The sequence below is a fragment of the Bos grunniens genome, chromosome X (assembly GCF_055505025.1).
Source record: "Bos grunniens cultivar Pamir isolate PY7600 chromosome X, Bosgru_T2T1.0, whole genome shotgun sequence".
In the NCBI taxonomy this organism is placed as follows: Eukaryota; Metazoa; Chordata; class Mammalia; order Artiodactyla; family Bovidae; genus Bos; species Bos grunniens.
In genome coordinates this window covers 112,773,486-112,800,390 of record NC_141194.1, presented here as the reverse complement: position 1 = coordinate 112,800,390, position 26,905 = coordinate 112,773,486, and the positions used below count along the sequence as shown (strand labels likewise).

The 26,905-nt window shown below is 41.4% G+C and overlaps 1 protein-coding gene across 7 annotated transcripts in view; it reads left to right on the top strand.

The window, feature by feature from the left end:
- AFF2 (ALF transcription elongation factor 2) overlaps window positions 1–26,905 on the top strand; it is a 536,669-nt gene that overhangs the window by 428,629 nt on the left and 81,135 nt on the right. For all 7 annotated transcript variants that reach the window (XM_086389838.1, XM_086389837.1, XM_086389834.1 and 4 more), the window contains one exon: window positions 5,390–5,427. In XM_086389838.1, coding sequence (XP_086245964.1) covers window positions 5,390–5,427 — 38 coding nt within the window. The remainder of the gene's footprint in view (window positions 1–5,389; window positions 5,428–26,905) is intronic.

Here is a 26,905-nt window from a genome sequence, read left to right as displayed (position 1 = left end):
ATCATCCTATCTTAGGCTAGAACTTCCTTGATGGAAAGATAAGTATCATGTTGGGGAAACATGACAGCAAATAAGTAGAATATAGGTTTTAAAAAGCATATAGACATTACAAATTAAAGCAGCGTAAGTGTTAACTATCTAGCCTCCATTTTCCAATCAGTTTAAATTACTTTAATGTATGTTTTTAAACTCAAAATTAGCTGTAATCCCAATATGTAATCCTCTTAATGCTCACTGACTTAACGCTGTATCATTTCACTTTGACTTCCCTCGTCTTTTCCTGTCCCAAGATTTCAAAAGAGGAATTTTCTCCTTGTATATTTTGTAGACTTAATTATTTTCCCTTAAAGTATTTTTATTTGCCCTAAAGTATTAATGTATATTTTGCACACAAATAATTCACTTAATTTTTCTTTGTAGTCTCTTAAGAATTCCTTATATTATATATAAAACAAAGTCAAAATACAGTGAAAGTGGAGAACACAAATGATGAGCTGTTTCTCGTGCCTGGAAGACATTCCCTGCAACCATATCGTTTGGAGATGAGCACATGGGAGGATGACAGGAGAGCATCTGACTAGAGCTGTGGGGACTCTGAAATGATCTTGGGTTAAATACTAAAGGGGAAAAAAAAGAAAACCTCTGAGCATAGATATTTTCCATCAATAGCCAAGCAACCCAGAAAAAATTAATTTGAATGAAGTTATTTTCCTATAATGGCTGTATAAAAAGACATATGTTTGAAAGAGACTGGCCTTGAACATGATTATGTACCTCCTGATCAGAGGGAAATAACTGGGTCTAATTGAAAGTCCTGATGCACAGAGAAGAGAGGACATTTTCAAAAGCATGTCACTGAATCAAAGCTAGGTTAAGCAATGTCACTTTGATTTTTCTCCTTCCCATCTCCTGCCAGTGGCATGCTCAGCCCATCACATCCAGCTTGCTTTAAAAGGAAACCACAGGGACTTCCCTGACAGTCCACTGCAGGGAGCACGGGTTCCATCCCAGGTCAGGGAACTAAGATCCTGAATGCCCCGTGGCACAGCCAAAATAATAGTAATAAAAAAGGAAAACCACTGGAACCCCATGCCCATTATTTCATGGTAACCTTTCTTCTTCAGGAACAGATTAGTTTGGATTTTAAGGGATTTGGAAAAGTAGATTCATGTGATTCCCACAATGGCTTCTCTTCAGCCCACTGCCATGTCTTATTCCACAAGCTGGGAGTGGGGGAGAAAAGGTGGTAGAGAAGGCAGACGTGGGTATGCAGCCTGGCTACATTCTGTAGTGATAGTCAAGGTCTTGCCCCTACTCCTTGCCAGACACTGGTTCTTCCTTTCAGCACCCTTTAAGGGATTGCTCAGAGATAGGCATTCATATCTTAAACACTTGTAAGAGATGATGGGCCAGCCAGACACTGTCCTTGTTTCCTCATTTTCACCTGTTACCTCATTCCCTCACTTTCTTGTGATTCCACCATTTGTGAAAATTCAACCTCAGGCACAGATGGTGAGAAAATAACTTTTGCCTATCAAGCCAAAGTGAAAAGTGAAAGTGTTTGTCACTCAGTCATGTCTGACTCTTTGCAACCCCATGGACTGTAGCCACCAGACTCCTCTGTCCATGGAATTCTCCAGCAAGAATACTGGAATGGGTTGCCATTTCCTTCTCCAAGAGATCTTCCTGACCCAGGAATTAAACCTGGGTCTCCTGCATTGCAGGCAGATTCTTTACCCTCTGAGCCACCAGGGAAGAAAAAGTACCCAAATATTAATGGATATTTATCTAACAATAGAATCTGAGACTTAATGGAAGAAAAGGACTTGGATTTCCAACAATAATGTCTAAACTGAGGAAATATTTCATCGATTTCAAACAAATTGCTTCCAAGTGCATTGGGTTGTTGATTGGATTGAAAGTTTCCAAATGCTTATGCACTGGTCACTCGGAATGTCAATCCAATGTTAGATTATAAATTGTCTCTGTTACACATGGTTGCTTCTGCCTTCGAATTTGTAACAGTATTCTCTTCATCTCTTAGCCATCACCCACTCCAGGGTTCACAAATATAAAGGTCTCCAAGTGTATACCTTTTAAAAGGGTCTGAAGAACCTCGAGGTTGGCGAACCACTGCTTCAACGCTTACCATTCTGAATGTTATTTCTACAGTCTAAAAGAATCTGGGGGAGTACAAGTTTGGTTCTGATTACACAATTATGCTACAGAAGTATGAAAAAAATCATCACTAAAACCCTCCAGGTGCTTAAACAGTTTGATAGACTGTAGCCATTCTGCCATCAGCACCCCCAGCTGTGTTGCTTAGCAACATTTTAATTCCAGAAGAATCGAAGGAGATGCAATCCCTGTGGAGAGGGAAACAGAAATAAGAGGGCTGTTGACAGATGATCTGAGTTGTTTCTTCTAATATACTGTGAAGATCACTAGCTCTTTTCATGAATGATAAATGGACTGTACACAGATCAATGGGTTCAGCAATAAAGTGGGACCAGGCTCCATGTCTAAGGGACGCAGGCCGAGAGGCCCAGAGATTTCCTCATTTCGATGATTTGGTGTGTGTTTTCTTAAAAGTTCCATGGAAGGAAATTGATCGGAGCTGTCTGTCAGCTCTTGCCTTTTTGTGGTATCTACTAATAAAAATGATTTTAGAAATGGGTACTTTGGCCTTTCTATCACCAAGCAGGTGCAGCCAGGTGGCTGGAGCAATACAGGGTATAGAGTTTCCCATCCTAGATCTAAAAATCCCCAGAGGTACCCATGACCATTCCCTCTGTGCTTCCCTCCCCATCCTGTCATAAGCCAAGCAGGTGTATGTGGAGGAGGAGGATATTTCTGAAATATGGTGTGTGTGCCTGCATGCTGGGTCACTTAGTCATGTCTGAGTCTTTGTGACTCCATGGACTGTGGCCTGCCAGACTCCTCTGTCCATGGGATTTTCCAGGCAAGAATACTAGAGTGGGTTGCCATTTACTCCTTCAGGGGATCTTCCTGACCCAGGGATTAAACTGGCATCTGTCTCCTTCATTGCAGGCAGATTCTTTACCAACTGAGTCACCTGGGAAGCCCCTCTGAAGTATTGGGAATGGCCAATTATATGAATACTTATCTCTTATCTCTAAGTCAATCACAATAAAGCTCCTTTAGTGTAAGGGATTTAAAATCTAACTTTCTAACACCATACACAAAAATAAACTCAAAATGGATTAAAGATCTAAACATAAGACCAGAAACTATAAAACTCCTAGAGGAGAACATAGGCAAAACACTCTCTGACATACATCACAGCAGGATCCTCTATGACCCACCTCCCAGAATATCGGAAATAAAAGCAAAAATAAACAAATGGGACCTAATTAACCTTAAAAGCCTCTGCACATCAAAGGAAACTATCAGCAAGGTGAAAAGACAGCCTTCAGAATGGGAGAAAATAATAGCAAATGAAGCAACTGACAAACAACTAATCTCAAAAATATACAAGCAACTCCTACAGCTCAACTCCAGAAAAATAAATGACCCAATCAAAAAATGGGCCAAAGAACTAAATAGACATTTCTCCAAAGAAGACATACAGATGGCTAACAAACACATGAAAAGATGCTCAACATCACTCATTATCAGAGAAATGCAAATCAAGACCACTATGAGGTACCATTTCACACCAGTCAGAACGGCTGCGATCCAAAAGTCTACAAATAATAAATGTTGGAGAGGGTGTGGAGGAAAGGGAACCCTCTTACACTGTTGGTGGGAATGCAAACTAGTACAGCCACTATGGAGAACAGTGTGGAGATTCCTTAAAAAACTGGAAATAGAACTGCCTTATGATCCAGCAATCCCACTGCTGGGCATACACAGTGAGGAAACCAGAAGGGAAAGAGACACGTGTACCCCAATGTTCATCGCAGCACTGTTTATAATAGCCAGGACATGGAAGCAACCTAGATGTCCATCAGCAGACGAATGGATAAGAAAGCTGTGGTACATATACACAATGGAGTATTACTCAGCCATTAAAAAGAATACATTTGAATCAGTTCTAATGAGGTGGATGAAACTGGAGCCTATTATACAGAGTGAAGTAAGCCAGAAGGAAAAATACCAATACAGTATACTAACACATATATATGGAATTTAGAAAGATGATAACAATAACCCTGTGTACGAGACAGCAAAAGTGACGCTGATGTATGGAACAGTCTTATGGACTCTGTGGGAGAGGGAGAGGGTGGGAAGATTTGGGAGAATGGCATTGAAACATGTAAAATATCATATATGAAACGAGATGCCAGTCCAGGTTCAATGCACGATACTGGATGCTTGGGGCTAGTGCACTGGGACGACCCAGAGGGATGGTATGGGGAGGGAGGAGGGAGGAGGGTTCAGGATGGGGAGCACATGTATACCTGTGATGGATTCATTTTGATATTTGGCAAAACTAATACAATTATGTAAAGTTTAAAAATAAAATAAAATTTAAAAAAATAGTAAATATGTAAAACAAAACAAAACAAAATAAAATCTAATTGGTTAGTATTATCCAGAGGTAGGAAAATATTGCATATTCACATAATTAGAGGGAAAGACTCTTCTGAATTATAGACATATAAACATACAGACAGACACAGAGAGCTTATAGTTTTCATTCTAAAATTTCAGTCCTAAGTCAAGCATAAACAAAGTTCACAGGTCCATTTCAAACACCTGGTCTCTCCTTAGTGGGTATACATCTCAATTTATTTGAGCTGAAAACACACAAACAGAAAAAAAGAAACAATAAACCAGAGTCTCTGTCCTCTTTTACCCAAGAGACAAGATCTCTGTAAGTCATCAGTCCCTTTACAGTGATCAACAGATGGTCAGACCAAATAGAAAGGCAAACCATGCAGAAAATTTAGGGGCGTCAGGAGCAAGGATGGACTGAGTCTCAGCATGTGGACGGCAGTGTGGTCCTTTTTGAAATTAGCTGTTTTCCAGAACATGAAGGGATGGAGTAGAGTGGGGGAGTTCTTCATGATCTCTGTTTTCCAGAAGCAGAGGGCTCAGGTTTAAAAAATATGGAAAGAAAAGATGAGAAGAGGAGGAAGGAGTCATGAGCCTAAGGGCCCACTCGCGTGGGCACCGCTGAACTTCCCAGGCGACTGTGGCTATGCTTGCCTGTGTCTGAAAGCTGTACTTGGACTGGTAACCATGCTCCCCAGGAGACGGAAATTGCTTTCTGCACCTCCAGTCTGCTTATCTCCAGCAGCCTGCCTTGGTTAACTCCTCATGTTTCTGAAGAGCATTTTATATTGCTTATTGTTTTGGTAACTAGTTGCAAAGATTATGCCTGCTAATGTTGTCTAATTGCATTTTTTTCTTCTGTTCACAGGCTGTTGAAAAGGCAAAACCTAAGAATAATCCTGTGAAGTAAGTTAATTTTTTTATTAGTTGGAAATGTTAATTTGAATGGACTCCAAGCATGTGAAAAAGGTCATAAAAGAGACCTTGATTTTGAGTTCATCTCTATTCGTGACGATTTAAAAACAAAAACCAAAACAAGCAAGGAAAAAAAAAACCTTCAATGAGCAGGGACCAGCTTTTCAATTTTTCCTGTGGTCCTGATGAGAAAGTGCTCCAAGTTATGCCTGGTTTACATAAATTAATATGTGCCATCCATGAATAGTTGCCAAATACTATTATAATCATATTCAATGCATAGTACTTCAAGCCTTTGGGTTTTGCACATGCTAAAAAGATTACATTTTTAATTGCAAACCTTGGACCTATGACAGAGACGTAAGTGACTGAAAATGTGCCAAGTGATTTCCAGCCACGTGGGGAGCTTTGGCACCTCGGCATCAAGGCCTCGGCACTCTGTTAATGAAAAGCTCATAAAAATATATTTAACTGAAGGTTTTTCTAGCTAACAGAGAGCTATTTCCAAGGCATTTTATGAGACACTCTTAAATTATAAACAAGCCACACAGCAGTCTTTTAAATATAGTACATCCTGTCTCCTCCAGAAGGGAGACTTTGCAATTAAAGATGTCTGTCTTGTCATTTGGCTTCATGACATCTGATTACCATGTTATGATGCATACCAGTCCACCAGCATGTGGGCTAGGGAAGACCTGCTCTATTTGCTGGGTTACTACGGGTCAAGTAACATCACGTCTCTAGGAACTACAACGTGTTAATTTATGTCAGCCAACTTCCACTATAGTAGATATCAAATGCAGAAATAGAAGTGCATTGATTTATTTTTTTTAATTTGTAGCTTTTAATATAGTGTGTCTCCTGTGGATGGCATATAGTTAAATCTTGTTTTTTCCCCCAGTCTGGCAGTCTCTGCCTTTTGGCTAGATTGTTGAATCCATTCACATTTAATGTTACTATTGATAGGGTTGGATGTATATAGTTATATAGTTGGGAGTACACTGGATTTTTAATAGTTTCTGGGAGAATGGATCAGCTAATGCCAATGACAGAGGGCTGCTTGTGTTTTGTAAAAGTAATTAACTTTTCCAAATCACCAGGGTTGTGTTTAGCACACCATTAAATGTAAGTTCCAATTCATTTTTCTAAAAGGTTTTCTTTTGTACTTTGTGTTTAAATTTTGTTTTCTGAGGCCTCAGAATATTCCTTATCAGTTTTTTATAGCTTCTGGAGGGCTCTGTGGTCTGGAGATGTATTTTGCTATAGGTGTTTATGGGAACATTTTTAGTAGCCCAATTGTTGTCTGGTTGTTTGATAGGGGGTGAAATCGTCTCTGCAGCCTGATTTCTTTTCTGTCTATGCCTGGAAGGCTTCTCTACTGCGAGCCTGTGGTAGGCAAGCTCCGTGGATTAGAGGATGGTGCTAATGAGGCCAAGGCCAGAACTTGAGTCCCTCCGTGGGCCATTAATGGTCTTCTTTCCCACAGTCCAACTGTACCCCTTTCTCCAGTCCACCCACAGGCAGATGCATGCCCTAGGTCACAAGGGTTGGGGCAGGGACTGGAGGAGTGTAAATCTGGCCCTCAGTGGGACAAACATCTCCAAGTTCAAGCGTGCCCAATAGGAAGTGAATCCCAAGCTCCATCTTTGCATGCAGAAGACAGCCCATTGGCAACATACAGGGCTGCATTTAATCATACTCTAATGGCCAGGAAGTAGGACCAGTTTTCTGTCTATTCCTTGTGAGAATTCTACCCTACAGATAATTACATTTTTTATGAGTTCTGGTTAATTCACAGTACAGACTGTATCTAATGTCTATCACTTTAAGGAATGTTGTAAAGAGAAAACAGGAAAAGTAGAAGAGCCAAAGGATTACTAATAGAACATAAAACAATATTTTATTTTTAAATATATTTGAAAATCTAATAATAAGCCTAAATCACAACCAACTGGTAGGTGTTTAAAATTGTCTTCTAATTAAGTAAGATACCACTCTCAGTGTGAGTCTGAGTGTCTTATTGTATTTGGTACCTAATACCTGCTACCTAATTCAGTTGCCTAGCCACAACCGTCTGAGGACTCTAAAAAGAGAGGCTTCTTCAAGACCTCAGCTCAGGGACAAGAATCTCAGCTCAGAGAATGGTTCAATTACACTGCCTGATGGCAAAGCAGAAACAAGGCTTTAAAAAGTTTTGTGTATGGCAGTCCTCTTTCCATTTCTAATATGTCTCAGTCAGACATAATGCACAGCTACCCGAAGTAGGGTTAGGGTTTGATATGCGTTTTTTTTTATTAATAGACAAGTAAACAAATTGAGTGCATCCTAGAAAGCAATCCTTTCAGGAACCTAGCCTGGAGGCTTAATAAGACCCTAGTGGAGCATCAGGACTGAAGGGCTCTTGTGTTGTAACTGAGCAAGGTGTCCGTCTCTTCTGACTTGTGTTGTTCAGTTGCTAAATCGTATCTGACTCTGTGACCCCATGGACTGCAGCATGCCAGACTTCCCTGTCCTTCAACATCTCCCTGAGTTTGCTCAAGCTCATGTCCATTGTGTAGATGATGCCACCCAACCATCTCATCCTCCATCATCCCCTTTTCCTCCTGCCCTTAATCTCTCCCAGCATCAGGGTCTTTTCCAGTGAGTCGGCTCTTCACATCAAGTTGCCAAAGTATTGGAGCTTCAGCTTCACCATCAGTCCTTCCAATGAATATTCAGGGTTGGTTTTCTTTAGGACTGACTTATTTGATCTCCTTGCTGTCCAAGGGACTCTCAAGAGTCTTCTGACTCATGCCACATGTAAAATATTACCACATTGATACTAACTGCATTGCCTTTGACCAGTTATTGGCTTGATCTTGTATATGAGAATTAACACACAGTCGTTTGTGGGAGCATACATTGGAAAGAATGTTCAGCCTTGTTGGAAAAGTGGAGGTCTAGAGGCGTTTACAACTCAGGATGAACACAGATAGGTACAGATGATCATTATGTGTGATTGGTGCAGAGTTTGGCAAGTGGTGGGGAAAAAATTCAAGAGAAGACTATTTCATGAGATGTAAAAATTATATTAAGTTCAAATTTCAGTGTCCATAAAAGAAGTTTTATGGCACACAGCTACACTCATTTGTTCCCAAATCGTCTGTAGCTCCATTTGTGTTGCAGTGACAGAATTGAGACTGTGCAAACCACCAAACCAAAAATATTCTTATCTGGCTCTTTACAGTTTGCTGACCCCTGCTCTGGCTAGTCAGGTAGGCAAAAGTGCACATGTAAGCTTTTCTCTGATGGTGAGTGTTAAACTCTGAACCCTTTCTCTTTTTGCCCTCTAAAACACTGAGTGCTCAATGGCTCAGTCATGTCTGACTCTTTGTGACCCCATGAACTGTAGCCTACCAGACTCCTCTGTCCGTGGGATTTTCCAGGCAGGAACAGTGGAGTGGGTTGCTATTTCCTTCCCCAAAAACATTGAGTAGGTACTGTATTTACTGAGCTCTCATCTTGTGTTTGGAACTTTCTGGGGCCGATGTATCACCTAATCCTCATTCAGAGTATAGAAACCACTCCAAATTCAAGATCTTTGAAGATCATCATGGATATGAGATCCATTCATGGGACAGTGATGCCTCAGAAACTAGTCAACACACAGCTACAGTATACTGATAGTTTTCCAAGTTGTGTGTAGATGGATATCTTGCAAAAGCCATTTTTTATAATTCTATTACTTCCCAAGATTTAACTAAGGCTGAGTAAGCTTTCAGTTCAAGTGAGGGTAAATGATTCACAATATTATTTAGTTTGCATATTTTCTTCTCTAAAGCTTCATCTCCTCCCTCCCTATTTCTCAACCACTTGTTTAATTTCTTTTTAATAACTTCATGGTTGTAAGCTTCTTTCATCACCATAGGGAGAGGGTGGTACATGTTAATTATACTCCATACAAAGGAGAAATTAAGTATATGCTTAGTGAATATAAGCACATAATGTACCTGGATACACTAATGACATTACCTTGAAGCATTCAGTATTACCTCTGAGGATAAGAATCAAAATTGTGCATTCTTAAGATCAGTGATCAGGACAAGAGATACTGGTGTACTTATCAGTCAATTGGAACCATACCAGTATCAAAGCTTGATTAGTATGTTCAAACTGTGCCTCTTTAATGTGTCAGAGAGACTTTCACTTGTATGTGAACATTCTGCAGCAATTATCTTCAAGCTTCGTTGTGGAAATAAGGCCTGAGAGATGTACAGATTTCTTTTACCATATGTGACTTATCACATACATTTTTTTAAAAAACACATTTCTGTTATTAAGACATATGTGATAGTACACTTCTGCAAATGTGAATTGCTTTTGGCTAAAAGCCATGCACTAATAAGTTGAGTTGAATCTAACCGAGGTTGACATCTGTTACCAAAAGAGAGAGAGAAGGGGGTGGAAGGAGAAGCAGTTATCAAGCATAAAATTCTTCCTTGCATTTACACGTTAACAAAGTTAAACAACGTGATGGTTGTCTTTCACAAATCAGGATCTGAATCCACTCTGCTTAGGAAATTACAGCTTTATTTAGGAACCTATCCATCTTACAGATACGGTGATTTCATTATTGAAAATGACAAATGGCCACGAAGATTTTCCTGACCATGATGTGTGTACATTATTCATTTATTCATCCAATGAATATTTATTGAGGATCTCCAGCATTCCAGGAACTGTGATAGATGCTGAGGGAATTAAAAATAAATCTGACACAGGTCTTACCCTCGAGGAGTTTAGAGTCCACGAGGAGAGATAGAATCGGTTTGTAAAGAACTAAATACAAGATAGAGAGAGGTTTGCTAAGTGGGGGACAGATAAAGTACATGGGAAGCTCTCAAGACAGAAGTGCTTCCAGTTATCACTATTGGAGAAGCTGGGGGAGGGGAGCAGAGGAAGAGACATTAGCACCAGGACTTCAGAGAGTGCTGGCTTGAGAAACTGGTGCTGAGGTGGCAGACAGTAAAGGGACCGGCTGGAAACTGAGGCTCCAAAGAAATGATGGCTTAGGGCCCTCAGAGCTTATCCAGATAAAAGAATGAGCTTGGTAGAGTTGGACAGCATTGAAGACCTCTACCTTTTTACTGGACTCATCATTAGTCCGCTAGTTAGTTATTAAGCATAAACGAACCACCCTTGGACCTGGGGTCTAATCCTGAACCTAACACTAGCTCATAGTATGAGACTGGATATGTCCCTTCCTTGCTACAGACCTCAGCGACATTATATATATGGTTCTTACACCTCTTGAACATTAGCCAAAGCTTGAAATTGTGTTTTACGGTGATGTTTATTTGAGGAAATACTTGATGTTAGTTTCATGGAGATGCATACAAGCACATGCATTATAAACATTACACATATACAATACATGTATTTATATACACACATGGACATATACACATAATACTTTTTCTGTTAATTTCTGCCTTATGCATTCATGAAATGAGGGACAAACCACATTGTTTAAGTTTTAAAGGAATATGTTAGATTAATATAGCTTCGAGGATGTTGGGTCGAGCCTCTTAGATGAGCCCTATGAACAAAGGTGATTTTGTGATTGGAGTCCATATCTCTTTGGTCGTCTTGGACACACACATCACAGACATGCAGAACATCCCCCTCTCTGGATGCTAAGGCCTTGGATTCTGCACTGTGTTCTGCTGAGTCAGGTGGGATTGTTTTCCTTAGGAACAAAAGGCTCCAGCACCACGGGGCTTTGGCAGACATTGCACCATCCCCTTCCTGGACTGCCTTGTGAATACTGCAGCTTCAGGGAGGTCCTGAGTTGGCCAACTTATCTTTGCCTTACCCAAGTTTTCCCAAATGTGTTGGAGCAGAGGGCACTTTTATCCAGCACCATGTTTCATGGGACACAGAATCAGATGCTCTGGTCCATGTGAAATAAAAGGACCACGTGGAGGCCTGGCCTCTGTAGGTAGTTTGGGAAACCTAGGACCTAAAAATTGGTATCCAGTCTCTAACAGGAGTATTCAAGATGAGCAGATTATTGAAAAAGTCAACCACAGAAGAGAAAGAAATCCCCCAGGTCTGAAATGATAGACTACTTCCTGTGTCTATTACAAGTGTCATACTCTCAATGATTTTTATCACTTGTAGGTGTCCTGAGGAACAGTTCTCAATGATGGTCAGGGACATTGAAGGTTGGGTCCCTCTGAATGAAATCCCTGAAGCCAGAAGTCATCAGTGTGCTCTCTATCATGTCAACTAAAGTATAGTGGACCTCCAATCAGCTCTGGCCATTTTAAGGGTAGTTAAAGGGAAATGAAAGTGAAAGTTGATCGGTTGTGTCTGATTCTTTGTGACCCCATGAACTGTAGTCCATGGAATTTTCCAGGCTAGCATACTGGAGTGGGTAGCCTTTCCCTTCTCCATGGGATCTTCCCAACCCAGGAATCAAACCCGGGTCTCCCGTGTTGCAGGCGGATTCTTTACCAGCTGAGCTACAAGGGAAGCCCAAGAATACTGGAGTGGGTAGCCTATCCCTTCTCCAGCTAATCTTCCTGACCCAGGAATCAAACTGGGGTCTCCTGCATTGCAGGCGAATTCTTTACCGACTGAACTATCAAGGAAAGATAACAATAAAACCTTTTTCTAAACAGCTCTGTAAAATAAATGGTGCTCTCTATGTTATCCAGATAGCTATAATTGGAGGCAGAAGGTTCTAGCAGTCATCTTGACAGCTAATGAAACTTGAACAGATTTCTGGACACCCACCTTTTCCTTGGTGGTTGGAATTGCATCACCTAGGCCATCTCAGAGGACACAGCTGAGATCCAGAGAGCTGAATGCCCAGAACCCTGACATTTCAGCAGCTCCCTCCATATTGAACCCACCACCTTGTTCTCATCACCTGCTGGCACCCACATGGAAACTTTCAATGCCTGTAAATCTGTTGCTGACTTTAAAAGTCTTACTATCTAACTTTGGTAACAGTTTGGTTTCTGAGAATATGGCAAGAAATGCTTCAAAAATTAATGACTCAGCACAGTTGCAGGGACTTTAACCATCATAAGAAAGAGTTTCTGCAAAACTTCAGGCTTGCTGCTTTGTCTCATTATCAGCACTCATCTTTCTAAGAGTTTGGTGAGAACCTTTTTTTTTTCTTTAAGTGGTGAATTGATACTAAGAACCATGACAATAACATAGAAATAGAAAGCATAGAAATAAAAGCACCCATTTTTTGGTGCAGCACAGTGGCTTCAAACTAGCCAGCCAAGGTGCAATCAAACGATTTTTAAAGGAAATTCAGCCACATTTTAAGGGACAACATTCGCAAAACACGTTGCCATCCAATAATTCATAAAGTAGCATGTATTTTCTAACTCTGAGCTTATTAGCATTTGCTGCTTAGACAAGAATGGATGAGTTTGTTTAATTTATGCACAGAAGTCAACTCAGTCTTTGTTTTTAATTTATGTTGACTGTGCTGGATCTTCATTGCTGCTTGGGCTTTTCTCTAGTTGCGGTGAGCAGGGGCTACGCATTGTGGTGGCTTCTTGTGTTTCGGAGCACGAGCTCTAGGGCACGTGGCATGTAGTAGTTGCAGCATGAGGGCTCAGTAGTTGCAGCTCCTGGGCTCTAGAGCACAGGCTCAGTAGTTGTGGTACATGGGCTTAGTTGCTCTGCTGCATGTGCCATCTTCCCAGATCAGAAATCAAACCCATGTTTCCTGCATTGGCAGACAGATTCTTTAGCACTCAGCCAGAAGGGAAGCCCCAACTCAGTTTTTGAGATGTAAGACTTACACCTAGAATTTTAACATTACCATTCAGTGATCTTTCAGAAAACTTGAAAACTCAGAAGCTCATGGCTGGTCTGCTCAAGATTCCAACAAATCATGTCATGTGTTCTTTTACAAACATGAATTGTGCAACTATTCTGTGCCAGGCTCCGTTGATAGAGAAAGGAGTTAAGGAAAGTCTCTGCCAGGAAAGCTGCGCTCTCTGGGAGGAAATGGACCATCGTCACCATATAGAATACACAGGCTCTGCAACTGAAGCGCGGGCAGCATCCTCAGAGATTGGGATGCAGGAATCCCAGTGAACAGTGGGGGTGAAACCATTCAGAAGAGAACAACACTTGCAAAATGCATGACAACAGAAAAGCACATGCGTGTTTTGAGCAGCATCTGGGAGGTCAAGGCAGCTGAAGAAAGGAGGTGTATATCACAGGAGCAGGAAACACCAGGTTTACCAGAAGTATCACACTGCCAAAGACTGGGGCCCCACTTTGGGCATGGAGAGGATAGTAGCACAGTAGACACAATTAAGAAAATGCTAAAAGGATTCTTTAGTTCTAGAAAGTTAAAGGTGGGAATTAGTTAGGAATGGATTATAAGGCACCCTTTTAAAAATGTTTGCAGAGAAATAGACATCAAATCTTTCTGATTACATCAGGCTAATCCTATGTAAATCTGAGCTCCTGCAGGGCATCTCTGAGCCTCCAGCTGTTCCCTTGTGTCCTTATGGACCCTGGATTGTTTTTTACATTTGAAAAAAAATTTCACACAGTGCCTTTCACGTTATTCAAACATGTAGACTACAATGAAACTTAGTGTTTTTGGTAGGCACGACACATAACCGTATTATTCTAGCTTCATTTTCTGAATCTGTTCTACAAATATAAAAATTCTTTCTGAATGTATTTTTATCAATCTACAAATGTAAGCACAGTGGTGAAGTGGTGAAGTGAAAGTCACTCAGTCGTGTCTGACTCTTTGCACAGTAGGGCTATTTTTGTTTCTAGAGAAATGACACATGCCACCTTGGTAACATGCACAGGGCTCTGGACACTAAATCTATCTTCCATCTACCACAGCACACATTCAAAGTCAGGAGCCAGGGGTCATAAGTTATTTAGTTGACTACCAGATTGGGGAGACTGAGAACAGAGGAATGACTTACTTTGGCCCTGGAATGAAATAAGAAACACATAGTTTCTACTTTATTAAAGCTTTTGCCTAAACCAACAGCAGTTATGTAGAGAGTCGACATTAAAAAAAAAAAAAAAAGGTAAAATCCCTCTTCCACAGGAAAATGTTTCCATTTGTAGAATTTACAGCATGGCAGTAGATTGGGTGACATTATGATCCAGTTTTTACATGCACATACATTTATACACTCTGTACATCCATCTACCCTCATGGTCCATGGTAAGTAAATCCGAGACAGAATCATTGCTGGTGATGCTGCAGATCTCTTTTTCAGTGTCCATTCCTCTGTCCTCACCACCCCCTAATATTTTGACTGCTTTCCTCCTTCTCTTAGTCCCACATTCCCATATGTGGGGTTCAAGTAGTCAGAAAAGTATTTCAGAAAACACAAGGCATTTTGCCTATTTTGTTAGCAGCTTCAGGGAGTGAATGGCTGTCTACCTCCACGGCAGTCCTGTGAGTTACTGACAGGGAAGCCCTGAACAATCAGGGAGCTCCTCCACACCCATTGGTCTCTGCGTTATCAAATCCTACAATGAGAGTGTCCAGGAATCTGCTAATGACAGCATCTCCCTGGAGAAGCACACCCTATTCATCTCTCTGCCACCAGCTGGAGATGTGTATTACTACCCATATTGGCTAAGTGAAAGGTAAATTGCCCTCAAAAGAAGATGTGTGGGTTTACTAAGCAAATTAGACCAGCTGGCACTTGCTTTGAAGATCTCTGTAGATTTGTATATACTCTCTCTGAACACATACATTCATTCATATATAATTTAAGCCCCACCTACTTCTGAAGATGAATTTGATGTGATTGAAACAAGATTGTAGAGGAGGACATTTAAAAGATACAGGAAGAATCTACTATTTCCTAGTACAGAAACATCTGTGTTCATATGTGATGCAACTAGAAAATGATACATGTTTTTAAATCCACCCAAATGAGGTCTATCCTGCAATCACAGAGCTAAGCACTGCTGGGCCCATCTTCAGTGACATCACGGTGGCACAGAGACAGTGGGAAGATCCTCTTGGGGAGTTCCACCATGAACATGAGGCTCTTCTGCTGGTCCTTAGTGATGGGTGGCAGACCTTTGAATTGGGGTTGAAGTTTTGAAAACTAATCCAGGACAATGATTTAGAGTCATGGGTGTTGAAAAAGTGGTTAATCAAGACAATGAGGGCTTCCCAGGTGGCTCAGTGGTAAAGAATCAAGCTGCAATGCAGGAGATTCAGGTTCAATCCCTGGGTCAGGAAGATCCCCTGGAGCAGGAAATGGCAACCCACTCCAGTAGAGGAGCCTTACAGGCTAGAGTCCATGGGATCACAAAGAGTCAAGCAGGATTGAGCGACTAAACAAAAAGAAACTTAGTACCTCAGCAGTGCCTGCATCCAGTGCAAGTGTTAACTCACTCAGTCATGTCCAACTCTTTGTAAGCTGGCATACAGTAGGAGCTCAGTATTTGTTGAATCAATGAGTGCAGGTGTCTATGGATATGATTTTGAACTTTTACTCTTGTGGTTCATGAGTATGAGTTTAGTCTCACAGGAAGCCTGATTTTATACTGCCATTTGGACAATCACTGAATCCTTGTTAGTCCTCATGTGAGTTACTAACTTTTCCTAGAAAGGAAACCAGCTTTCTTTTAAAAGCATCAATATTCCATATAGGCTTAACGCTGAGGCATTTTAACATTACTTGTCCTGTGTTTACAGAGCTAGAATTTTCCATCTCAGATGAAGTTTCTGGTCTCTACCCACCCTTCTCAGGATATAGTCCTGCTTTGGATTTTGAAGGGAATGTGTGGTGGGGGAAATGAAGGAGCTTCCGTGGTGGCTCAGATGGTAAAGAATCCGCCTGCAATACAGGAGATGTTTGTTTGATCCCTGGGTCAGGAAGATCCCCTGGAGAAGGGAATGGCAACCCACTCCAGTATTCTTGCCTGGGGAGTTCCATGGGCAGAAGAGCCTGGCGGGTACAGTTCATGGGGCTGCAAAGAGTCAAATGTGACTGAGTGAAAACAGAGAGGTCATTCAGTTAACAGTTGACAACACATGATAGTTCTGAGTTTTTGAAAGGCCATCTTGATGCTCAGAAACTAGCAGGATGGGACACCCACATGCTTGTCCTTGTTCTTAGTGCTGGGAAATCTGAGAAACTTCTGATCTCCATTCCTCCTCCCTGACACACTTCACCATCACAGCATGAAGAAGCCTTTGGTCACCATTGGCTGATAGTCCCAAAGTGAGCATCTCTAAGGGAGCTGGGCTTTAAGCCACAAGAGTTTAGACAATAACTCTGTGGAGCAGTGAAACGAAACAAGCCTACTTTCATCTCATATTATTTTCATGAATATGGAAGTAATTAAATTCTTTGGTCACATCTCAGTGGATGGAGTTTAAAAAACAAATTCCTCACTGAATATCGATGTGTCTGAAAGAAACTAAAAAACAAGACTGTGTTTTCAGGAAATAACACTGCTTCAAGGTTCATTTTGCCTCATATAGCATTTCCTAGGATTGAATTGCCTGATCTCCTCCCTCGGGGATCGCGCTTATGCTTGCAAAAATCGAGGCTGGTTTTATTGGAAAATCATCGCTGGATGAGGAATGTACTCCAGAGGAAACTTTGCACGGGACGAACTGGTTTCTGGTGCCTGTGGCATGTTATCCAGGCCGCTGCTGTGTGAGTTTGCAATCTTTCATCTTTCTGTTCATTCAGGCAGCACATTCATTAGCAATCCTTCCAGCAGGGTGAAAGGACCAGACAGATTAAGGAAATTTACTTTGAATTGTTTTGGGAACTTATTGACTAACAGGTGAGTAATCAAATTCTAGCTTTTAACATACACATTAAGTATTTAACTCGTCGTGGCAGGACTCCCTGTAGTTTCTACTTCATCTGCTGATCGTAAAAGCAATTCGGCACAGAGATATAGCACTGGTTGCAGATCTGGGATGGATGACAGGGCAGAATTATGGAAGGGGGATGGTGACACTAGCAGGGAAGCTCTCACACTACCTTAGTAGGCATGGCTCATCCATCAATCATTTCCTGCTTGTTGACGTTTTTAATTATAAAGAGAATCCAGAGTTATCTTGACAGAACAGTGCAGCCCAACTGAACAGGAGACCCCAATTCAGAAATGTAGCTCAGCTCCCAAACTCCAGCAAGGGCAAACTGAAAACACTATAGACAGGATACATTGAACCTCCAGGGTGGAGGAGAGGAAGGGTGAAACTGATGGAGAAGCCACACGTCTTTCAAGGCTCTGGTAACCTAGGGGTGACATTGCTTCTGCAGACTGAAGAAAAGGTACTCAGAAGCTTATTTGATTCATGAATATTGGGGAGTTGGTTGGGGGGAGATGGAAAAGATAGTTATATGAACAAGAGCAGGAGACAGAACAGAGTGGATGCTCAAAGTATATACTGCATCTTAACCCTTGAACTTCTTAGGCAAAATCTATATTAGGAAGAAGACAACAGCAACTTGTGTAGCTGTTCAAAGTCTCTCTGCTTAGCACTGATCAGAGTACAAGAAAACTTGATCGGAGATGATGGGCCCAGTGCCCAATACTCGGTTTAAAATAATTCAGACATTAAGTGTAAAAGCCAAAATGTCAGTCTGTGCTGACTGGTTGGGGCCATTCTTTTATGAATTTTGTGCCCAGATTATTACTAAGATTTACTTTAACCAAGAGAAGGAACGTAAAACAATTCCCAGGATCCAGCAGTCACAGAAAGCTCTTTTAACTACTGACGTAGGTGACATATGGCTTAATACTTGGGTTTTCAGCAATCAAGAAGCAGCCCTGTGCAATATCTCCAGAGCGCAGTCCCCAGTGGGCATAACGGAGATGATTAGATATATTGAGTTCTTTGTGTCATTCAAAGAAAGCAGAATCTCATACACGTCGGTGTTAGCTTCCTCTCACTTCATTTCAATTTTCAATAACCAGTGTCATCACATGTAACAGTTTCTTCATAATGAAACTTCATGTCGAATTGGATTTGTCTTTCAAATGAAAGCACATTTTTGAAGGCTTCTGAAATCTGATCCTTGAAAGAATTTTTACTGCTACAAAAATCTTCAATATACCTCAAGTTCCCCAAAACAAGAATAAAAGCAGCAAATAAATAATAAAAACAAAATGTCTGTGTTTGAAAAAAAAAAAAACTTCTATGTCTGAAGTGCTCTGGTTAATCAAAATAATTTGATTAATGAAACTACCACATATAGAGAGAATGTTTTTCAAGGAGTTAGAAGAATGTCGATACCCTGATCCAGAAACAGTGCAACACATAATCTAATCCTTCTTCCGTGATTTAGGAAGACCATGCAAGATCATCACAATGAACAGTTCTTATTGTGCCATTTGCATGGGAATCCTGCTTGCTCAGATTTCTAGATGCTTACTTACCTGTGTGTGTGTGTGTGTGCGTGCTCAGTCACTCAGTTGTGTCCCACTCTTTGCAATCCCATGGACTATAGCCCACCAGGCTCCTCTGTCCATGGAATTTTCCAGGCAAGAATACTTGGGTTGCCTTTTTCTACTCCAGGGGATCTTCCCAACCCAGGGATCAAACCTGTGTCTCCTACATCTCTTGCATTGGTGGATTCTTTACCACTGAACCACCTAGGAAGTGCAGCCACGATGGAGAACAGTATGGAAGTTCCTTAAAAAAAATAAATAAATAAAATAAAGGCCTTCCCTAGTGGTCCAGTGGTTAAGAATCTGTCTTGCAGTGCCAAGGACACTAGGTCGATTCCTGATTCAGGAAGATCCCACATGCCTCGGAGCAACTAAGCCCCTGCTACTGAGCCCATGTGCTGCAACTACTGAAGCCCTTACACCCTAGACCCTGGGCTCGAAAACAACAGAAACCACCATGGTTAGAAGCCCGAGCATTGCAACTAGAGAAGGCCTGTGCACAGCAAAGAAGACCCAGCACAGACAGAAATAAAAATAAGTAAATAAATAAAACACTGCCTTTATAAAAACAAAAAAATTAGCTACCTTTTAGATCCTGCAATCCCACTCCTGGGAATATACCCAGACAAAATCATAATTCAAAAAGATACATGCACCCCAATGTTCATTGCAGCAGTATTCACAATAGCCAAGACATGGAAGCCACCTAAGTGCCCATCAACAGATGGATGGATAAAGAAGATGTGATGTATGTACAATTGACTCTGAACAGCAGAGGGTTTGGGGCTCCCATCACCACTCCATGCAGTCAGAATCCAGGTATAACTACAGTCAAATTCAACCAACTGTGCATCATGTAGTACATGTTTAGTGGGGAAAATAATCCACATATAAGTGGCCCTATGCAGTTCCAACCCATGTTGTTCAAGGGTCAACTTTATATCTGATGGAATCTTATTCAGCCACACAAAAAAGAAAAAAATCCTGTCACTTTTGACAGTATGGGTGAAACTTGAGGTCATTATGCTAATGAAATAAGACAGAGAAAGTCAAATACGGTATGATCTCACTTATATGTGGAATCTAAAAAAAAAAAAAAAATAGAAATAGAGAGTAGATAAGCAGCTGCCAGAGGAGGCAGGTGCAGGGAAAATGGGTGAAGGTGATCAAAGAGTACAGACTTCCAGTTTTAAGCTGAATGAGTTCTGGGGATGTACTGTACAGCATGGTGACTGTAGTTAACAATGCTATACTGGATACTCGAAAGTTGCTAAGAGAGTAGATCTTAAAAGTTATCACCACACAGACCAAAAAAAGAGAAAAGGTAATTATTTGAGGTGATGGATATGTTAACTAACCTTATTGTGGTATTTTGCAATATAATATGTCAGATCATCATGTCATACACCTTGGTAGTGGTGGTTTAGTCCCTAAGCCATGTCTGACCCTTGAACCCCCACAGACTGTAGCCCCCCAGGCTCCTCTGTCCATGGGGTTTTCCAGGCAGAATATTGGAGTGGGTTGCCATTTCCTTCTCCAGAGGATCTTCCCAACCCAAGGATCGAACCCTGGTCTCCTGCATTACAGGCAGATTCTTTACCAACTGAGCTACCAGAAAAGCCCTTTATACACCTTAAACTTTCACAATGATATATGTTAACTATATCTCACTAAAGATGGGAAAAAACACCTAGCTATGTAGGTGCAACCATGCTGAATCTCACTTCTCATAAAACCTAGTTGTGTTCCTGGATTTGACAATTTGGTATTTAATCAACCCTATGCTGGGCTGGATGAAGCACAAGCTAGAATCAAGATTGCCAAGAGAAATATCAATAACCTCAGATATGCAGATGATACCACCTTATGGCAGAAGGTGAAGAAGAACTAAAGCGCCTCTTGATGAAAGTGAAAGAGGAGAGTGAAAAAGTTGGCTTAAAGCTCAACATTCTGAAAACTAAGATCATGGCATCTGGTCCCATCACTTCATGGCAAATAGATGGGGAAACAGTGGAAACAGTGTCAGACTTTATTTTGGGGGGCTCCAAAATCACTGCAGATGGTGATTGCAGCCATGAAATTAAAAGATGCTTACTCCTTGGAAGGAAAGTTATGACCAAACTAGATAGCATATTGAAAAGCAGAGAAATTACTTTGCAAACAAAGGTCCATCTCGTCAAGGCTATGGTTTTTCCAGTAGTCATGTATGGATGTGAGAGTTGGACTATAAACAAAGCTGAGCCCTGAAGAATTGCTGCTTTTGAACTGTGGTGTTGAAGAAGACTCTTGAGAGTCCCTCGGACTGCAAGGAGATCCAACCAGTCCATCCTAAAGGAGATCAGTCCTGGGTGTTCATTGGAAGGACTATGTTGAAGCTGAAACTCCAATACTTTGGCCACCTGATGCAAAGAGCTGACTCATTTGAAAAGACCCTGATGCTGGGAAAGATTGAGGGCAGGAGGAGAAGGCGACGACAGAGGATGAGATGGTTGGATGGCATCACCGACTCCATGGAGATGAGTTTCACCAGGAGTTGGTGGTGGACAGGGAGGCCTGTCATGCTGTGGTCTGTGGGGTCACGAAGAGTCAGGCACGACTGAGCAACTGAACTGAACTGAACTGATGCTTTACCTGTTTCCTACCACTTCAATGAAACTATAGTCAGTCTCTGCACAAATTCTCGAATATCCAGATTAGGGTGGTTTTGCAATGGGTGTTTTAAAACAGAACTTCCCCACATTTTTTTTAGTGGCATACATTGCAGAAATTCAGGTCTACTGATCCTTGTAACACTTGGGCTGGCAGGACCCAGGAGCCCTGAGGTCTCTTGACTACAAGTCATTCTATTCCAGTCCTTTTCTGTGTGGACCAAGGTGTGGAAAAGGTTAGAAAACACTGTTGTTTGTATTTTAGCATTATGTTTTTTTTCTTGGATAACAAAAGTGCAGTGACCCATTTATTAAAGAGATGCCCTTTTGACATTGACTTTTTAATTAGAGGATAATTGCTTTACAATACCGTGTTGGCTTTTGTGATGCAACAATGTGATGCTATAAAACAAAATAATGTACTCAGATGCTGAAACCTTCAGGGTCATAGTTTTCTCTTCCTTTCACCAATTGTTGATGGGCTAAGTTAGTGTTTCCCAAAGAGTGGTCCATGGATTCTGTTTTGAAGGATAATAGGTGTTATGCAGGAAACAAAAGAAACAGGTGCATGTGTGGGTGTGTGTGTGTTTGGTGCAGAGTGACCAAATAAATATAGGGAATGCTGGGTTTGAAAGTTTTCTTCTAAGTTGAATTTTGAGTCTTTTTTTTTAACTGTGCTGCACAGAATATGAGGTCTTAGTTCCCCAACCAGGAATGGAACCCGTGCCCCCTGAAGTGGAAGTGCTGAGCCTTAACCTCTGGACCACCAAAGAAGTCCCAACCCTTAATATTCTAATGGGCATTGTGCATATCTCAGAAGAGGAATATAAGTTACTGTAGTGTTTCCCAAGCATATTTGACCTGGAAGCCTTTTGTCTAAAGAATATAAAAATCTACTTAGAGACATGCTGGGATCAGTAAACTTAGGTTGTATTAATAAGTTAAGCAAATTCATACTCATTTGACAATATCTCACTGAGCCAGAAACAAGTTTCTTTGGCCAAACTGCTGTTGATATATGGAGTCACTGGGGGGCACAACCTGGAAGGTTCATTAACTTACCAAGGGGGTCACTAAAGGGGCCACTGGTCTGAATCAACTGGACGGCAAACCTAAGCAGAGTCTTCAAGCCCCAGCCCATTTTAAGCAGGTAAAGTGATCGGAAAACAGGAGTTATGGCATGATGAATTACATCAATATGAATATCAATTTTATGTAGATCAGCATCTCCTGTAATGTCTATTGCTCTCTTAAATTTTTTCTCTATTTTAAACATATAAAATGGTGTTATTTAGATGATGACACACTTTAAAAATAGCTATTTTGTGAAAGTGCTGCACTCAATATGCCAGCAAATTTGAAAAACTCAGCAGTGGCCACAGGACTGGAAAAGGTCAGTTTTCATTCCAATCCCAAAGAAAGGCAATGCCAAAGAATGCTCAAACTACTGCACAATTGCACTCATCTCACATGCTAGTAAAGTGATGCTCAAAACTCTCCAAGCCAGGCTTCAGCAATATGTGAACTGTGAACTTCCAGGTGTTCAAGCTGGTTTTAGAAAAGGCAGAGGAACCAGAAATCAAATGGCCAACATCCACTGGATCATGGAAAAAGCAAGAGAGTTCCAGAAAAACATCTGTTTCTGCTTTCTTGACTATGCCAAAGCCTTTGACTGTGTGGATCACAATAAACTGTGGGAAATTCTGAAAGAGATGGGAATACCAGACCACCTGACCTGCCTCTTGAGAAACCTATATGCAGGTCAGGAAGCAACAGTTAGAACTGGACATGGAACAACAGACTGGTTCCAAATAGGAAAAGGAGTATGTCAAGGCTGTATATTGTCACCCTGCTTATTTAACTTATATGCAGAGTACATCATGAGAAACGCTGGACTGGAAGAAACACAAGCTGGAATCAAGACTGCGGGGAGAAATATCAATAACCTCAGATATGTAGATGACACTGCCCTTATGGCAGAAAGCGAAGAGGAACTAAAGAGCCTCTTGATGAAAGTGAAAGTGGAGAGTGAAAAAGTTGGCTTAAAGCTCAACATTCAGAAAACGAAGATCATGGCATCCGGTCCCATCACTTCATGGCAAATAGATGGGGAAACAGTGGAAACAGTGTCAGACTTTATTTTTGGGGGCTCCAAAATCACTGCAGGTGGTGACTGCAGCCATGAAATTAAAAGACGTTTACTCCTTGGAAGGAAAGTTATGACCAAACTAGATAGCATATTCAAAAGCACAGACATTACTTTGCCATCTAGTCAAGGCTATGGTTTTTCCTGTGGTCATGTATGGGTGTGAGAGTTGGACTGTGAAGAAGGCTGAGCACTGAAGAATTGATGCTTTTGAACTGTGGTGTTGGAGAAGACTCTTGAGAGTCCCTTGGACTGCAAGGAGATCCAACCAGTCCATCCTAAAGGAGATCAGTCCTGGGTGTTCATTGGAAGGACTGATTTTGTAGCTGAAGAGATCTCTAGTCTTTCCCATTCTATTGTTTTCCTCTCTTTCTTTGCATTGATCACTGAGGAAGGCTTTCTTCTCTCTCCTTGGAAGGAAAGTTATGACCAAACTAGATAGCATATTCAAAAGCAGAGACATTACTTTGCCAACAAAGGCCCGTCTAGTCAAGGCTATGGTTTTTCCTGTGGTCATGTATGGATGTGAGAGTTGGACTGTGAAGAAAGCTGAGCACCGAAGAATTGATGCTTTTAATCTGTGGTGTTGGAGAAGACTCTTGAGAGTCCCTTGGACTGCAAGGAGATCCAACCAGTCCATCCTAAAGGAGATCAGTCCTGGGTTTCATTGGAAGGACTGATGTTGAAGCTTAAACTCCAATACTTTGGCCACCTGATGCAAAGAGCTGACTCATTTGAAAGGACCCTGATGCTCGGAAAGATTGAGGGCAGAAGGAGAAGGCGATGACAGAGGATGAGATGGTTGGTTGGCATCACCAACTCCATGGAGATGAGAGGAGGAAAGGAAAGATATACCCATTTGAATGCAGAGTTCCAAAGAATAGCAAGGAGAGATAAGAAAGCCTTCCTCAGTGATCAATACTTACTCATTGGAAAAGACCCTGATGCTGGGAGGGATTGGGGGTAGGAGGAGAAGGGGGCGACAGGCTGAGATGGCTGGATGGCATCACTGACTCGATGGACGTGAGTCTGAGTGAACTCCGGGAGTTGGTGATGGACAGGGAGGCCTGGCGTACTGCGATTCATGGGATTCCAAAGAGTCGGACATGACTGAGTGACTGAACTGAACTGAACTGAACTGATTTTGAGATGTAATTCACATAATATATTCACAGATTTGTATGACAGTCACTACAATCAACATCTCCATCATCCTAAAAGGAAACCCTGTGTCCATTCAGCAGTCACTTGCCATTTAGCCTTCCACTCAGCCCTTACCACTAACCTACTTTTTGTCTCTGTGGGTTTTCCTTTTTCATTTGAATGAAATCATATAATATGCAACATGTTTGCAAGGTTCATTCATGTTGTAGCATGAATCAGTACTTCATTCCATTTTATGGCTGTATCAGTTCAGTTCAGTCACTCAGTCATGTCTGACTCTTTGCGACCCATGCACACCAGGCCTCCCTGTCCATCACCAACTCCTGCAGTTTACCTAATCTCACATCCATTGAGTTGGTGATGCCATCCAACCATCTCATCCTCTGTCATCCTCTGTCATTCCCTTCTCCTCCTGCCATCAATCTGTCGAGCATCAGAGTCTCTTCAAATGAGTCACCTCTCCATATCAGGTGGCCAAAGTATTGGAGTTTCAGCTTCAACATCAGTCCTTCCAATGAACAACCAGGACTGATCTCCTTTAGGATGGACTCGTTGGATCTCCTTGCAGTCCAAGGGACTCTCAAGAGTCTTCTCTAACACCACAGTTCAAAAGCATCAATTCTTCGGCGCTCAGCTTTCTTCACAGTCGATCTCTCACATCCATACATGACTACTGGAAAAACCATAGCCTTGATGAGACAGACCTTTGTTGGCAAAGTAATGTCTCTGCTTTTTAATATGCTGTCTAGTTTGGTCAAAACTTTCCTTCCAAGGAGTAAGCATCTTTTAATTTTGTGGCTGCAGTCACCACCTGCAGTGATTTTGGAAACCAAAAAAATAAAGTCAGCCACTTTTTCCACTGTTTCCCCATCTATTTGCCATGAAGTGATGAGACCAGATGCCATGATCTTAGTTTTCAGAACATTGAGCTTTAAGCCAACTTTTTCACTCTCCACTTTCACTTTCATCAAAAGGCTCTTTAGTTCCTCTTCACTTTCTGCCATAAGGGCGGTGTCATCTGCATATCTGAGGTTATTGATATTTCTCCCACCAATCTTGATTCCAGCTTGTGTTTCATCCAGCCTTGCATTTCTCATGATGTACTCTGCATATAAGTTAAATAAGTAGGGTGACAATATACAGCCTTGACATACTCCTTCCCTGATTTGGAACCAGTCTGTTGTTCCATGTCCAGTTCTAACCGTTGCTTCCTGACCTGCATATAGGTTTCTCAAGAGGCAGGTCAGGTGGTCTGGTGTTCCCATCTCTTTCAGAATTTCCCACAGTTTATTGTGGTCCACACAGTCAAAGGCTTTGGCATAGTCAATAAAGCAGAAACAGATGTTTTACTGGAACTCTCTTGGTTTTTCAATGATTCAGCAGATGTTGGACATTTGATCTCTGGTTCCTCTGACTTTTTTGAAACCAGCTTGAACATCTGGAAGTTCATGGTTCACGTATCGTTGAAGCCTGGCTTGGAGAGTTTTGAGCATGACTTTAATAGCATGTGAGATGAGTGCAATTGTGCAGTAGTTTGAGCATTCTTTGGAAATGCCTTTCTTTGAGATTGGAATAAAAACTGTCCTTTTCCAGTCCTGTGGCCACTGCTGAGTTTTCCAAATTGGCTGACATGTTGAGTGCAGCACTTTAATAGCATCATCGTTTAGGATTTGAAACAGCTCAACTGGAATTCCATCACCTCCACTAGCTTTGTTCATAGTGATGCTTCCTAAGGTCCACTTGACTTCACATTCCAGGATGTTTGGCTGTAGGTGAGTAATCACACCATCGTGATTATCTTGGTCATGAAGAATTTTTTTGTACAGTTCTTCTGTGTATTCTTGCCACCTCTTCTTAATATCTTCTGCTTCTGTTAGGTCCATACCATTTCTGGCCTTTATTGAGTCCATCTTTGCCTGAAATATTCCTTTGGTATCTCTAATTTTCTTGAAGAGATCTCTAGTCTTTCCCATTCTATTGTTTTCCTCTATTTCTTTGCATTGATCACTGAGGAGGGCTTTCTTATCTCTCCTTGCTATTCTTTAGAACTCTGCATTCAAATGGGTATATCTTTCCT